General features: G+C 33.2%; 1 protein-coding gene across 8 annotated transcripts in view; it reads right to left on the minus strand.

Moving 5' to 3' along the window:
* Positions 1-14,874, minus strand: part of Rbpj (recombination signal binding protein for immunoglobulin kappa J region) — a 220,210-nt gene that overhangs the window by 37,634 nt on the left and 167,702 nt on the right. For 6 of the 8 annotated variants that reach the window (XM_058572380.1, XM_046423602.2, XM_046423608.2 and 3 more), the window contains one exon: positions 5,405-5,443. In XM_058572380.1, the coding sequence (XP_058428363.1) occupies positions 5,405-5,443 (39 nt within the window). Of the gene's footprint in view, positions 1-1,964; positions 2,079-5,404; positions 5,444-13,390; positions 13,557-14,874 lie in introns of those variants that run through there. The other 2 variants (XM_046423604.2, XM_046423606.2) reach the window with 2 other exon arrangements.

Consider the following 14,874-nt stretch of genomic DNA (forward strand, 5'->3'; position numbering starts at 1 on the left):
GTGCATTCTCCTCTAATGTTTTTGCTTTTAGTAATAACGCAATACTGTTCTCACAAGATTAACTGGGAAATATGTCCTGCTCTCCAGTTTTCAGAAAGACTATGTGAAGAAATGGCATAATTACTTTTCTTAAACATTTCTGCAAATCTGTCAAAAAGTTTATAAAAACAAACTCAATCTCTTTAGATTTAAGGTTACTCAGATTACCCACCTCTTCTTGAGTAAGCTCAGGTAGTTTGCTAATTTTAAGGAATTTGTGTCTATCTTCAAAAGTTGTTGAATATATTGGCATAAAGTTATTTACAATATTTGCTTGCTATCCTTTAAGTGTCTGTAGAATCTGTAATGATGTCACCTTTCTTGTTCTTGCTCAGGCCTGTGAAAAATTCTTTCCATTTCTAGTATGTCTTAAAAAGTTTTATTTTGCCTTCAGTGGGTAGAGAACTCTAGGTCGACAGGCATTTTTCCAAACCCTTTGAGCACCTGAAAGCTCTTGCTTCACTGTCTTATCCATAGCAAAGGTTCAGATGAAAAACTTGCTATCATCCTTCCTTACCTTTGCTCTTTTGTAAATAATTTGTCTTTTGTCTCTGTTGCTTTTAAGATTTTTCTCTATCACTGGTTTTAATCAATTTGATTCTGATGTGCTTCTGTGTAGTTTCACACTTGGGATTTACTGAGTTTCTTGGATCTGTGGTTTAAAAGTTTTTAACAATGTTTAAAAAAAAAATTCAGCCATTATTTCCTCATACATCACTTGAGTCACACCCTCTCCTTCAGTGATTCCAATTACATGTAAATAAGCATGCTTGAAGACAGACCACAGCTCACTCACTAATGCTTGTCCTTTTTTCCAGACTTTTCCTGTTTCTTCACTTTAGATAGTTTTTACTGCTATGTCTTCAAGTTCACTATTCTCTCCTTCATCTACTCTGAAATTAACACCAAGTGTATTTTTTGCACCTTATTGTTGTTTTCATCTCTGGAAAATTCATTTGTGTCTCTTTTTAAAAATGTGTATCTTCCATGTCTTTATTAAACTGTTCCATCTCTCCTCTTGTTCAGAGATACAGAATAATTATAAATTGTTATTTAGTTGTTTATTATTACCACTGGTAGGTCAAATCCAACCCACTATGTCTGCTTTAGAAATAGATCTGTAATTCATTACACAGAAACACTAATTTGTTGACACATTATGGCTGCTTTTGTGCTCCAGCAGAGTTGAGTTATACCAGAAGTTGTATATGACACAAAACCAAAATATTTACCATCTGACCATTTTCCTAACTCTTAATCTTAGCTTCTTCAACATATTGATCACAAGCATATAATAACTGTTTTAATGTCATCTATGTCATTGCTGGGTTGGTTTTGACTGGTTTTTCTTCTCATTTTGGATATTTTCCTGCTTCTTTGTATGATTGATGTATATATATTTTTTGTTTATGTTTGTTAGTGCTGCATGGTTTTTTTCATTCTTATATTCTTGAGCTCTGTTCTGGTACATAGTTACTTGAAAAGAGTTTGATCATTTCAGTCTTATTTTAAGTTTGCCACTTGTCTGGGCCTAATTTTACACCAAAGCCAAACTCTTCTGAGTTTAGCTGATGTTCTGTGAATTATGAGATTATTTTTCCTCTGTTCATTGAAAAGAGATACAATTCATAGCCCTAATTGAGTTTTAGGGATTGTTTCCTTTAATTCTTCTGGATGGTTTTCCCCACCGGTGGGTGATTGCTCACATACGTGTGCTGATCAATACTTGGCTGACAACTAAAGGAGAAAGAACCCTTTGCCAATCTCTGGAACTCTCTGTACTGTTCTTTCCTCTTCAAGTCTCTGCGCTGTGAACGCTAGCCATCTCAGCCTCCATGAATTCCAGCTTCACATGGACTCCCCCTCCCTACAACATGGCCTGGAACTCTCTCCAGGCTTGAAGCTGGGGCAATCATAGGGCTCACCTCATTTGTCTCCTGTTTCTTGGGAATCAATGTCCTTCCTTGCCTGTTGGTCAATATCTTGAAAACCGTTGTTTCATATATTTTGTCCATGTTTTTAGTTGTTTCAGGCTAGAGAGTAATTCCAGTTCCTGTTACACCATCTTGGCCAGAAGTAGTAGTCCTAAAAACTACTAAAATTTTCCAAAGAGGGAAAACTGCTTAACGGGTAAATGATGGAAAATCATTATCAAGTAGATGGGACCTAACTAGATTTCTGTATGTATTTAGGAAAAGGAAAGGAAAATTTCTTTATGAAGTATATTATCATATTGTTATTTTTACAGATATATCCATTAAAGAAACTTATTCATAAAAATATATTTTATTGTTAGAAATAACTCCAACTAATCACTGCTGGTAATAAAATAAAAATCTTTATCTATTAAATTTCAAAATGCCTAAATATGTGAACACAGTAATTCTGCTTAGAAGAACTTATTCAACAGATATATAAAAACAAATAATGGAAAATTTGTGAGACAAATTATATTTTCACAGTATACTTTACCTAGAATACTTCAGGAAGAGCAGGAAGAAAAGATTAACATTAAACAGATACATGAGGTGGGATGGAAAGGGAGAGAAAGGGAAATTGCATGGTAATGGAGGGAGACCCTCATTGTTATACAAAATTACATATAAGAGGTTGTGAGGGGAATGGGAAAATAAACAAGGAGAGAAATGAATTACAGTGGATGGGGTAGTGAGAGAAGATGGGAGGGGAGGGAGGGGGGATAGTAGAGGATAGTAAAGGTAGCAGAATACAACAGTTACTAATAGGGCATTATGTAAAAATGTGGATGTGTAACCGATGTGATTCTGCAATATGTATTTGGGGTAAAATTGGGAGTTCATAACCAACTTGAATCTATTGTATGAAATATGATATGTCAATAGCTTTATAATGTTTTGAACAACCAATAAAAAAAATAAATTAAAAAAAATTTAAAAAAAATGTTTTTAAATTTTATAATAACTTAAGAATTACAGAAAAGTTATAAAACTAGTACTAAGAATTCCTAGTCACCCTTCACCTAGACTTCTCAAATTTTAATATTTTACCATGTTTGCATATTGCTTTTTAAACCTTTAGGAACGTCTATAGACATATCATTTTACCCAATATACGAAAGTGTTTATTTTTTTAAAAAGGACATTCTTATAATTACAATGCAATTATCACTTACACAATACTAATATCTATTCTACAGATTTTACTCAAATTTGTCACTTATTCAATAAACCTGTACTTGTGGGGGTGGGGTGTTATCAAGATAAACTGCTTGATAAACTACTGCTCTTTGCCCTATCAGGACAGCCACTGGGTTTTGCACATAAAAATGTGTTCGAACACAGAAATTCCATTCCTAAGAACAGAGTTGACAATTCACAACAGACTCAATCTGGCCCACAAAGGCAACATGTTTATTATCTGATCTATTACAGAAACCATTTGCCTACTCCAGCTTTATAGGACAGGAAAACTTCTTTCCTAGCTCAGGATTTACTTAAATGGGGTTATGTCTCTATGGTTTCCTTTAATCCAGAGTAGTTCTTCAATCTGTGGTTTTATTTATTGATTGATTTAGCTAGCTAGCTAGGGGGGAATTAAACCCAGTGAGGCTTAAACACTGAGCCATATCCACCCTTTTTATATTTTTATTTTGAGTCAGGGACTTGCAGTGTTGCTTAACCTGGCTTTGAACTTTCGAACATCCTGTCTCAGCCTCCCAAGCTGCTGGGATTACAGGCATGCACCACTATGCCCTGGCCAATCTGTGGTTTTGACCTTGAGATTTTGAAGAATGAATATAATTTATTATAGAGAATGTCCCTCCTTTTGCATCTCTCTGATGCTTCCTTTCACCTAAAGTGATACGACGTCCTCCTTGGGATGCACATTATATCTATTTGTCCATTACTGGTGATGCTAATTTAGATCACTTACGTAAGGTGGTATCTGCTAATTTTCTGCACTGCCATTTTACTGTCCCTTTAAACTTCAAGAGAATCCACTTTGGAATTAGACATTTTGCTTTTCTTTAAATTTTAATCCAGTAGTTTAAGCATCCACTTGATGATATATATAATAATCACTATTGTGTCTATAAAGTAGTGATTTCCTTAATTTAATATTCCTTCTACATTTATTAGATGGTATTCTTTTATAAGGAAAAGCTATCCCCTGTTCCCTATTTATTCATTTATATAAATAATTTTAAAATATTTACATAAATAAATAATTCTAGAATTTTAGGGACTTTAGAATATATGAATAGAATTCAAGGTTTGAGGTTACCAAAACTAAAAATCTGAAACCCATAATGTTTGAAAATCTGAAACTTTTTGAGCTTTATGGTGACACTCAAAAAAGTTTGGATTTTCAGATTAGAAATGCTCAAGCTGCACAGACTACTAAACTATCACTTGATTCTACAGCTTTTAATCCATTACATTATTATTTATTTGATGATGAAAATGTTCTAGATTTGGACAACAAAAAGAGCTCCTTTAAATCGTCTCCTGTATTCTTCTGGCAGGTCCTATTCTTTCAAGTGCAACAGTTTTTTAAATAGTAGCATTAATTTGGAAATAACCTAAATGGCCACCAATATGGAATATTAAATAAAGAAAGGTATGAAGACAATGGAAAACCAGGAAGCCATTAAGGAGAACTACCCAAGTAGAAGATGTATTGTGGTTACAAAGTAGGGAACAACGGTAGGATACGTTTCCAGTTCAGTGGGAAAAGAAAAAGAAAAAAGACAGACATATCTATCTCTTTATATACAATTTTCTTGAAAGATTAAAAAAAGAAATTAGCAATAATGAACACTAGGACTATGACTAGGGTTGAGTTTCTTTATTTTATAACCTCTGACCTAAAATTTTTTAGTTGTTTTTAAAATAATATTTTTAAATTTAACATCTATAATAAGATGTATAGTATAAAATCAATTTATGTAATTAGAACATAGTACCAGTTTATTCTCACTAAAAACAGGCAAAAACTCATATTTTCTTTAAAATGGTGAAAAAATGTTTTCCTTAAAATTCTTTAAATCATTAAATCTGTAATCAGCAAACTGTGACTGGTTAAACACACTGCTGGATACAAGAAGTTTTGTTTATATTATTGCCCTTGTTACATTCACCATACAATACTGAAGATTAATTCTCAAAATGGTTTCATCTTTCCTCTTTGAACTATATCCTATTATTTCTGTTTTGTTTGTTTCTTTTTGGGGGAAGCAGAGGAGAAAGTTGGGGGGATGGGAATGTATTTATGCTCTAGATACCAATATTTGAATGATTTCTAAGAGCACCTAATTATAGTTTCAAAAATGACGGGATCTCCATGCATATAAAATGTTTGAGTAGACGATTAATATAATACTTACCTAGTGAGTCGTTTAGGTGGGGGCCTCTCACCAAATTTCCTAGAAAATAAAGTAAAAAAAAAAAAAAAATTAAACACACTGCATGAGATACTCCATAGTAAGTTATTTTAGGTATCATGAAATTTCCTTTATGACTTCAACCTCACTGAATAACAGTGGAAAGAGAAATCATCCAGCAATCAACTGCACCAGGAAATAACAAAATACTCACTTTAAAACCGTTCTTAAAACAAAACCAGGATACCCCAAGTAGGCCTTATACACCTACTCAAGCAAGGAGAACACTGATCAGATGAGGATAACAGGTTCTGTAATTTTAGAGACATCTCAAAAAAAATTAAAAAATTTTAAAAATAACTAACCAAAGATCCTCCAGTCTCTCATAATTGGCAGCACTAAGAAAAGTACTCTCAGCTCAAGAGGGGATACAGCATTCACAAGTGTTTGCCATGTTTCAGGCTCTACATACTTTTACACATTACCATATTTTATCATCATAAAACAATTCTGTAAGGTATATATTGGCCTCATCTTAAAGATGGGAAAACAATTTGTCCAAAGTCACAAAGTAAATTAAGTGGTAGGCCAACTTAAGAATGAAACCCAGATTTTGACAACTGTTTTACAGTCTAATTAATTAGGCCCTGTAAGAGAAATGTGCTAAATGGGTTAGCATATAGGCATTCACTTAATTGGGAGCAGGCAAGGGGAAAATCATAAGCAAAAGAAAAACCACAGAATTCAGGATGGAATGATAACACAACACTAGAGTGAGGCTCTGGAGTAGGACTGTTTGAGTTCAAATTCATAATTTGGCATTTACTTGCTATGTAACTGAAATTAGTTGTGATTCTACAAAACTTAAGTTTTCCTATCAATAAAAAGGACATAGTAGTGTTGAGAGAATTAAAGGTGGAAATTGATGTTCTAATTAATATATAGAAAATATACAGAACAGTTCCTGAAAAACAGTATGTGCTCAAAAAACAATTTTTAAGGTTATAAATGGTTAAGCCAAAAGAACTAAATAAAGCAATTACAAAACCAATAGAGACAAGTACAAGAAGAGTAAACTAGTTCCTAGGTGATAATCTCTTATTTCTTCTGAAACAGGAAAATGTGATTCTCTTTTGAAAGACAGTGATGAAACTGCATTTGAAGAGAAAGGCCAATAGATGTTTTTATCTATAAGCAAGACTGCTGTTATAAGCAGTTACTTGTTCAGAAGCACAGTTACAGGCTGTGAAGGCTTATTGACTTATAATATCTATGCTATATTTATGAAGCTCTACAAGACTATTAACTTTGATGATAAGTCTTAGGATTCTATTTAGTTCATTTCCTGAAGTTAAATAAATGTCATAGTGACACTGACACTGTTTATGAATTCAATATCTATAAGTGATAGGTATCTATACCTAATATTTTCATATTTTAATTAATTCTAAAACATCAAAAAGTGGCTTTAACTGAAATAGCACAAAATGAGCAAATATACATTCTTATGAGCAGAATTCTCATTAGTTTTCTTTGATTTTTTATATTACAAAATACTCAATTTTTAAAATCAAGAAACAAAACACAATGTTTTAATGGTAACACCAGCAAGGCAAGCTAAAAAGACCATTCAAAACACTCAACTATTGGTTGATCCATGAATCACAGCTATGGAGTTAAAAGCAAAAATCAGCACTGAATCTTTTTCTACTGGAAAGGTTTTTTGAAAATCTGCAAACTGATTAATTGTACCACTACAGCATATAGGTACAATAAAACTGTCTTAGCATTAGCAGATACAGAATATATTATAAAACCCACAAAGATTATTATACATGTAGAACCATATTTCTTAGAGAGAAGCACAGTGAAGTTTGGCTGGAATCTACCTAAGGGTTCAAGCGGTAAAAATTTTAGACAGATAATGAACAAAATAAAAATCTCAATATTGCCATCATCTTTTCTACTAGCTCTAATATTCTAGCTAGAACTACTAAGGACTACTAAGAGTCACTACACTCAAAACTCAAATATTAAATTTTATTTCTACATGCTTTAAAATTCTCGAAAAGTTACATTCACAAGTAAATGATGATTAAAATAGCCAAGACCCTTTTTTAAAAATACTAATTAAATCAAGCTAACAATTACATAGCATGCTTGCACAACATCACTCCTGCATCAACAGAAAATCGGAGCAACAGAGGTACTGCTGAGACTGGACAACAACACACAAAACCATGCATGAATCATCTTCTACCTAGGTGCCATTCTAAGGCCAGGAATCATAAAAATTGAAATCAAATTGCTTCTTATGTACATAATAAAGTTATCTCCAATAATTTTGTGTGCAATCCTGAACCTCTGTTTAACACACGTGACATCACATTCCTGTTTATCTCATTTAACTAATGGTTACTGTATTTAATGGAGTGTGGAAAGAATTAGAAAATGGGATGTCTCAAGAAGATTTCACAAAGCATGTACTAGATTCACAATGTACAACTCTGATGGGCATGATCCAACTAAATTTTGATCATTTAATAAATCCTCTTTGGCATATATATGGAAAAAATGTCAAGTTAAACTAAGATATACAGTATCTTGTACTGACCAAGACCCATCTTCATTACTAATCTGATATATGACTAACATAAAACTCTGAGAATTATTTACTGGAAAAAAGAAGGTCTTCCCTTTTAATCACTGGTGAGTCCATAAAATTCATGATGTAATATATAGAGTATGCAACCAAAATAATCACTTCTCAGCAGAAAAATAGTAATCAACTATCAATTACTGAGACTGATTATAACCTAAAGATTAGGAGATGGGCAAGTACAGTTTGCAATCTACCTTGAAAAACATCTGTGTACCTACATAATCTAAATTAACAAGTGACTAGAAATAAGCTGGGCCAAGTTTACACCATGTAAACCATCATTTTATAATAGGTATAGGCTATGTTTCACAATACAAAGGAAAAAAATGTAAGCCTATAAGTGTTCAGGGAACCTTCTTAACTTCATAAAATAATGAGTTAAACTGCTATTCAATTTCTCTTTTGATGATTATAGATTATCAACACTGCATTTGCATGAGGTTTCTCAAATTTTCTACATTCTGTATAAATGTACTTTTAATTAAATGTAATAATCCCGATAAATATGTAAAGTGAAAAGGTTCTGATTCTAGGCCTTTCTTTTTAAAGTAAAAAGTGAAAATCAGCTAGAGTACAGTTGATTTGCACCATGCCCCTCCCTTCTTGTTCTATGTTCACATATTTCTTCCTCAGACTGGAGTGAAAGTGAATGAAACATGTGCTTGCTTTACCCAGTATGCTCATATAATAATTTGGCTCAATAAAATTTATATCTTCAGTGTCTATATGTCATCAGTATAATTTTAAATTAGCAAATTCATTTTACTTTTAATGTACTTGCTTTCCCTTCTTAGACAATAATGATCTTATATTCCCCCAAATGAGAAGAGCTAGGGAAAATGCTAATCACAGTAGCTAAATCTAATTTTATACATCAAGAAGTGTGAGATTGGGCTGGGGATGTGGCTCAAGCAGTAACATGCTTGCCTGGCATGCGTGGGGCGTTGGGTTCGATCCTCAGCACCACATAAAAATAAAGATGTTGTGTCCACCAAAAACTAAAAAATAAATATTAAAAAAATTCTCTCTCTCTTAAAAAAAAGTGTGTGATAGATTGTTTTAATTTGTAATTTCATTAAACACAACACTTCCTACCTGATGGGTTCCCATATATCCTCTCTTAGAATTTTCAAAATATGTGGAAAACTTACACACACATTAAACTTATATACTCGTACTTCCTTCTGTTCATGGAGGAAGTACAGCAGTGTTTCCTCCCACACAAGATACACTTCCTTCTATATTCAGTCTGTGAAGTAAGTATATGACCACAAATGTGCTGAGGACAAATATGATAAAAAATTATTAAACCTTTTCTGGCTAAAGGATATTTCACATGAGAAAAACAAGTCAAAAATCAAGAAAGGAGGGGAAACAAACAAGAAAAAAATGTTTTAAGATACAGAACAATTTGGTAATTACACCACTATTAAGATAAAGCAAAAACCCTCATGTATGTAGAATATTGTCTAGTAATAGTAGTAGAACTTTGGTTTTGAAAATAAACAGATGGCTTGAAAAATAAGCTCAAATCATTAGGGAAACTTCTGGATTGTAGAACTTAAAGTAATTCTTTCTAGTTTCCAAATTTTCTACTTAATGCAGAAATGAGATTAAAATAAATAAGGAAAGAAACAATGTACAAAAGAAAGCATTAACTACCTAAATTCATAATTAAACCGAACTTTACACTAAACCTGTAATAAACAGTTTTTAATTTTATACAATCAAAAGTATTGGGATTTTCTGAACCATGATTTAAGAGAGGGAAATGAAGAAGTACTAAATTAGGGAAAAATCAGGAAACCCAAAATTCACACCTTCAAGGCAGTTACCACCAGTAGGAGGAATAGAAACAAAAGCAAACAAAAACAAGAACAAAGCATATAGTGCTGGAAAACTACTTAGTAACTAACTCTTAAAAAATAAATTAAAAATGTATATACACACATTAGAAAAGGGTACATGTAATGCTCTTTTCAAATCTGTTCTTCAGCAAGTATTTATTGAATATGTAGCAAGGGCCAAGTACAGGTATTTGGTATGTGCATGTATGTGTGTGTGCATGCACTCACACATGGATCAGTGAACAAGAGACACATGCTCCTTTGAAACTTATGTGCAATTGGGACAAATGGACAATTATTTACTACGAAAGATTTACTCATTTTCCATTCATGGATAAATACAGAATAAAACAGCTTATATTAAGTCACACAATCTCTAAACAAGACACTATATCTGTGGCTGGGGGTGCAGCTTAATGGTAAAATATTTGCCCAGCATGTATATGTGTAAGGCCCTGAAATTGATCCCCAGCACTGCAAAAATAAATAAACTAGGTCAGCTTTTTTCACACTTCAATTTCTAGTTGTGAACCTGCTTATACTTTAAGAACCACATTTAACAGCAATGTTGCTCCAAACTCAGGTAGGTATAGCTAGTGCTCCCTCATTACTATAACAAAGATGACCAAGGCATGATGATGTATTCTCCTGAACTAACCCATTTATTAAGCATGTTTTTATTGAAATAAACACTCCCTGGGATACATTTCAAAGACATGCATGTAACTACATGTGTGCTGACCACTTCTGAGGAGAAACTCCCAACTCTTGTACGCTTTGTAGAAACATTTGAAAAGAACTATTAATTTTTGAAGTATCTTCATCCTACCTTTTCTTTTAATCAAGAAACAAAAATAAAACAAAACCCCTTCTTTCTGTAAAAATCTCCCAGCAGTTTCTATAAAGAATAGGAAAAGTGGAAAGAAAAATGAGGAGGGGAGAGGTGGGGAGGGGGGAGGGTGGAGGATGGGAAAGGCAGCGGAGCACAACAGACACTAGTATGGCAATTTGTAAATCAATGGATGTGTAACTGATGTGATTCTGCAATCTGTGTATGGGGTGAAGGTGGGAGTTCATAACCCACTTGAATCAAAGTGTGGAATATGATATGTCAAGAAATTTGTAATGTTTTGAACAACCCACAATAAAAAATTAAAAAAAAAAAAAAGAAAAATGAGAGCTATCAATCATCATCTCCAACTATGCTTGGCATGAGGCTTTTTAGCTAAAATCTCCAATAATAGTACAGGTTAGGTTAAGGTTGTCTTTCCAAATATCCATATCTAAAGAAGACTTCCAGTGGAATAAATCTGTAATAGCAAAAAGCTCTGCTTATGTAGATAGCATAAGTAAATTGTGAGAATAATGACCTCCATTAATATCTTACATGAAGATCTTATATAAAAAATTATGGCTTAAAAAGAAAATCTGTAGCCTCAAAAAGAGGTGCAATCAGATTCTGGGCAAACTACTCCAATTTCACATATCACCGAATGGGGCTACCACTAGCTAGCTTAGTGATAGAATCATATGTTTAGCATGTGTGAGGCCTTGGGTTCAATTCCCAGAACTACCCCTCCAAAAGAAATGAACAGGGAGATAGATACAAGAGACTGAGAATACTATACCAAATACCTCCTAATATGATACATTAAAACACAATATTACTTTTGTGATATTACTGCCAAAAATGCAGAACCTGATTCTAAACATAAGGAACAAATCCAAATTGTGAAACAGCTTATCCAAAATTAAGGAACTGGCCCAGATAAAAGAATACTTAAGACACATAACAATTGGACAATGCAACATATGGTGCCAAAACTACTTTTGCTATAAAAGACACTATTCAGACAACTGACAAAATCTGGATAAAACCTACAGATAAAGGACCAAATCAATTTCAATTTCCCAATTTTGTAACAGTACAATGGTAATGGAAGAGAAGGTCCTTACTTTTAGAAACATTTGATGTGGAATTTAGAGAGAAAAAGATATTATGTCTACTTCTTTCTTTCAAATGGTTCAGGGAAAATAGTTCATCTGGGTACATGTAGTGTGTGAATAGTGACAAGGTGAAAGTTGCAAATGTTAACATTTGAGATATCTAGATGAACTCTAATATTCTTCCAACTTTTCTATAAAATGAAATTATATCAGGAAAACAAAACAAAAAAGCTGCACCCAGAGAAACATGCATCTCTTAAATCAAGATGCTGGCCTGACTCTACTTGCTATAGAACCTGATGGTGAAAAATAAATCAAAAAACATTCACATGATATTTTTTGAGGTGGCATGTAAGATGCTCTGTGGTCAGCTTCCTGGCACAGCTTTTATGTTGTTAAGATAATTATTAAAGAATTGCTTGCTGTAAATTTAAAGTTTGATAATATCCAGTGTTAGTGGTATATAAATGAAGAAACAGAACTATATCATATACCCTCAGGAGTATAAATTTATTCAGTCTTTTTGGAAGACATTTAGGCAATGTCTATTATAATTCAACATTTGCAGTCATTTGACTCAGCCATTTCAATTATAGAAATATACATAATTTGTGACTGCAAAGTATGCATGAAGATGTTCAATAAAATATCATTTGTACCAACAAAAAAATTTTTAAATCCATACATACAATGAATATAGTCTGTTGATTACACAGCACTTCCCATTTATGCCCACATATACAAGCAAAAAACTATTCAGGTAGCAGCATTAATTTTGAATGAGATGCACATCTTTCTTCACTTCCACGTATATACACAACACAGATACAACCTATATACAATTATTAATGATTATGGTGGACAGCTATGAAAATTCCATTTTGCTTTAGAATGTATTACATAATTTGACAGATTTTTCCTTTACTAATTAAGTTTTGCATATGAAAATAGCAAAATGAAATTGTTATTCATCCACCAATACCCACTCAGTATCAATTCTAGAATACAAGGGACTTGAAATAAAAACAGAGAAAATAAAAACAAAGATAAGAATTCATAAAAATTGTCTTAGAAAGCAAATTTCCTGAGAGCATTCTTAAAAACATATGCTAGACTCAGAGAACCACATTTGTATCTTTACGGAAAAGCTACACTTTCACAAAGGAAATGCAATTTAAAGAACATTAAGAGTTTCCAATCTTGACTTTTTAGTTTTTTAAAATTTTTATTTGGGTTGTACTAGTGATTAAACCCAGAGTTTTGCACATGCAAGACAAGTACTTTACCACTACATCTCGAGTCCTTTTTATTTTGGATCTTGCTAAGTTGTATGGGCTGGTTTCAAATTTGTGATCTTCCTGCCTTCGCCTCCAGAGTAGCTGGGATCACAGGCATGCATTAATACACTGGACCCAATCTTAACTTTTGCTACTATATTCTTCAAGCACCTTAATTTTATGAACTGCATTTTCAAATGTCACATGGTTTTATGAATTTTAGTCATGATTCTCTGATCATCACAAGTCTGCCTACCTTCTTGTTTTGTCTTCCATCCCCTCACCCAGTACAGAAAGTGAAGATGTAGGGGCTGGGGTTATAGCTCAGTAGTAGAGCACTTGCCTTGCTCTTGCTGGGTTTGATCCTCAGCACCACATAAAAAAATAAAAGAAAAGAAAGAAAGAAAAGATATTGTGTTTATCTTTAAAAAAAAAAAAAAAAAGAAAGAAAGTAAAGATGTATGGTAGAGGTAAAGCAGACCAAAAGGTGCCATGTGATGAGGCACATACAAGTTGATCACATAGCAAGTCAGGGGAGAGAGTCAAATGCTGTGATAAGCACACAGACCCAGGGCTTGCTTCAATCCAAATCCTAGCAAAGTGCAAAATAAACCACGGTGAGACCTGGAACAGAAAAGTTAATTAAACTCTCTATGCCTCAGTTTCCTCATCTGAAAACACAGATGAAATTATTTCCACACAGAGTTCTTGTGAAAATTTAAAAGGTTCATACATTTAAAGTTCTGACAAGAGTGCCTCTCACCAACTAAGCACTTGATAAACACCATTATTCTTTCAAGGTTGGATTACTGAATGACATTTACATTAACAAATACAATGAAACTGAAATGGACCCTTCAAAATAATATATTTTTATACTGTGGTGTGTGGTGGCACATGCCTGTAATCCCAGTGGATCCGGAGGCTGAGGCAGGAGGATTCTGAGTTCAAAGCCAGTCTCAGCAACTTAGTGAGGCCCTAAGAGCACTCAGAGAGACCATGTCTCTGAATAAAACATAAAAAAAAAGCTGGGAATGTGGCTCAGGGTGAAGGACCCCTGGGTTCAACCCTTGGTACCAAAATAAACAAATAAATAAATAAAATACAAGTAGCTGAAATTATATATCTGACAAGGGACCAATATCCAGAATACATAAAATGTTATCTACAACTCAACAACAATTTAAAAAGACGTGAATGGACATTTCTCCAAAAGGCAATATGCTCATGAAAATGTTCAACATCACTAATAAGGCAAATGAAAATCAAAACCACAATGACACCACTTTATACCTATTAGTATGGCTGTTACTATCAAAAACAACAACAAAGTAAGCAAGGTTGGTAAGGATGTGGGGGAAATGGGACTCTGTACGTTGCTGGTGAGAATGTAAAAACAGTGCAGCTACTATAAAAAACAATATGGTTCTTCAAAAAATTAAACAGAGTTATCATATCCAATTCCACTTCAAGGCACATAAACAAAAGAAATAAAAGCAGGTGTTCAAAAAGATAGTTTTACATTTATACTTAAAGCAACCACCTTTTACCTTAGGCAAAAAGTAGAAGGAACGTTCACTAACAAAGAATAAACAAAATGAGATATATACAGACAAGGGTATATTATTTAGCCCAAAAAGGAACGAAATACTGTAGCACATGCTACATCATGGATGACCCTGGAAGACATTATGCTAAGTGAAACAAGATAGACACACACAGAACAAACAGTGTATTAGA

Source organism: Marmota monax, unplaced genomic scaffold (genome assembly GCF_021218885.2).
Source record: "Marmota monax isolate L192 unplaced genomic scaffold, Marmota_monax_Labrador192_F-V1.1 WCK01_AAM20220418_F8-fsc00009, whole genome shotgun sequence".
NCBI lineage: Eukaryota > Metazoa > Chordata > Mammalia > Rodentia > Sciuridae > Marmota > Marmota monax.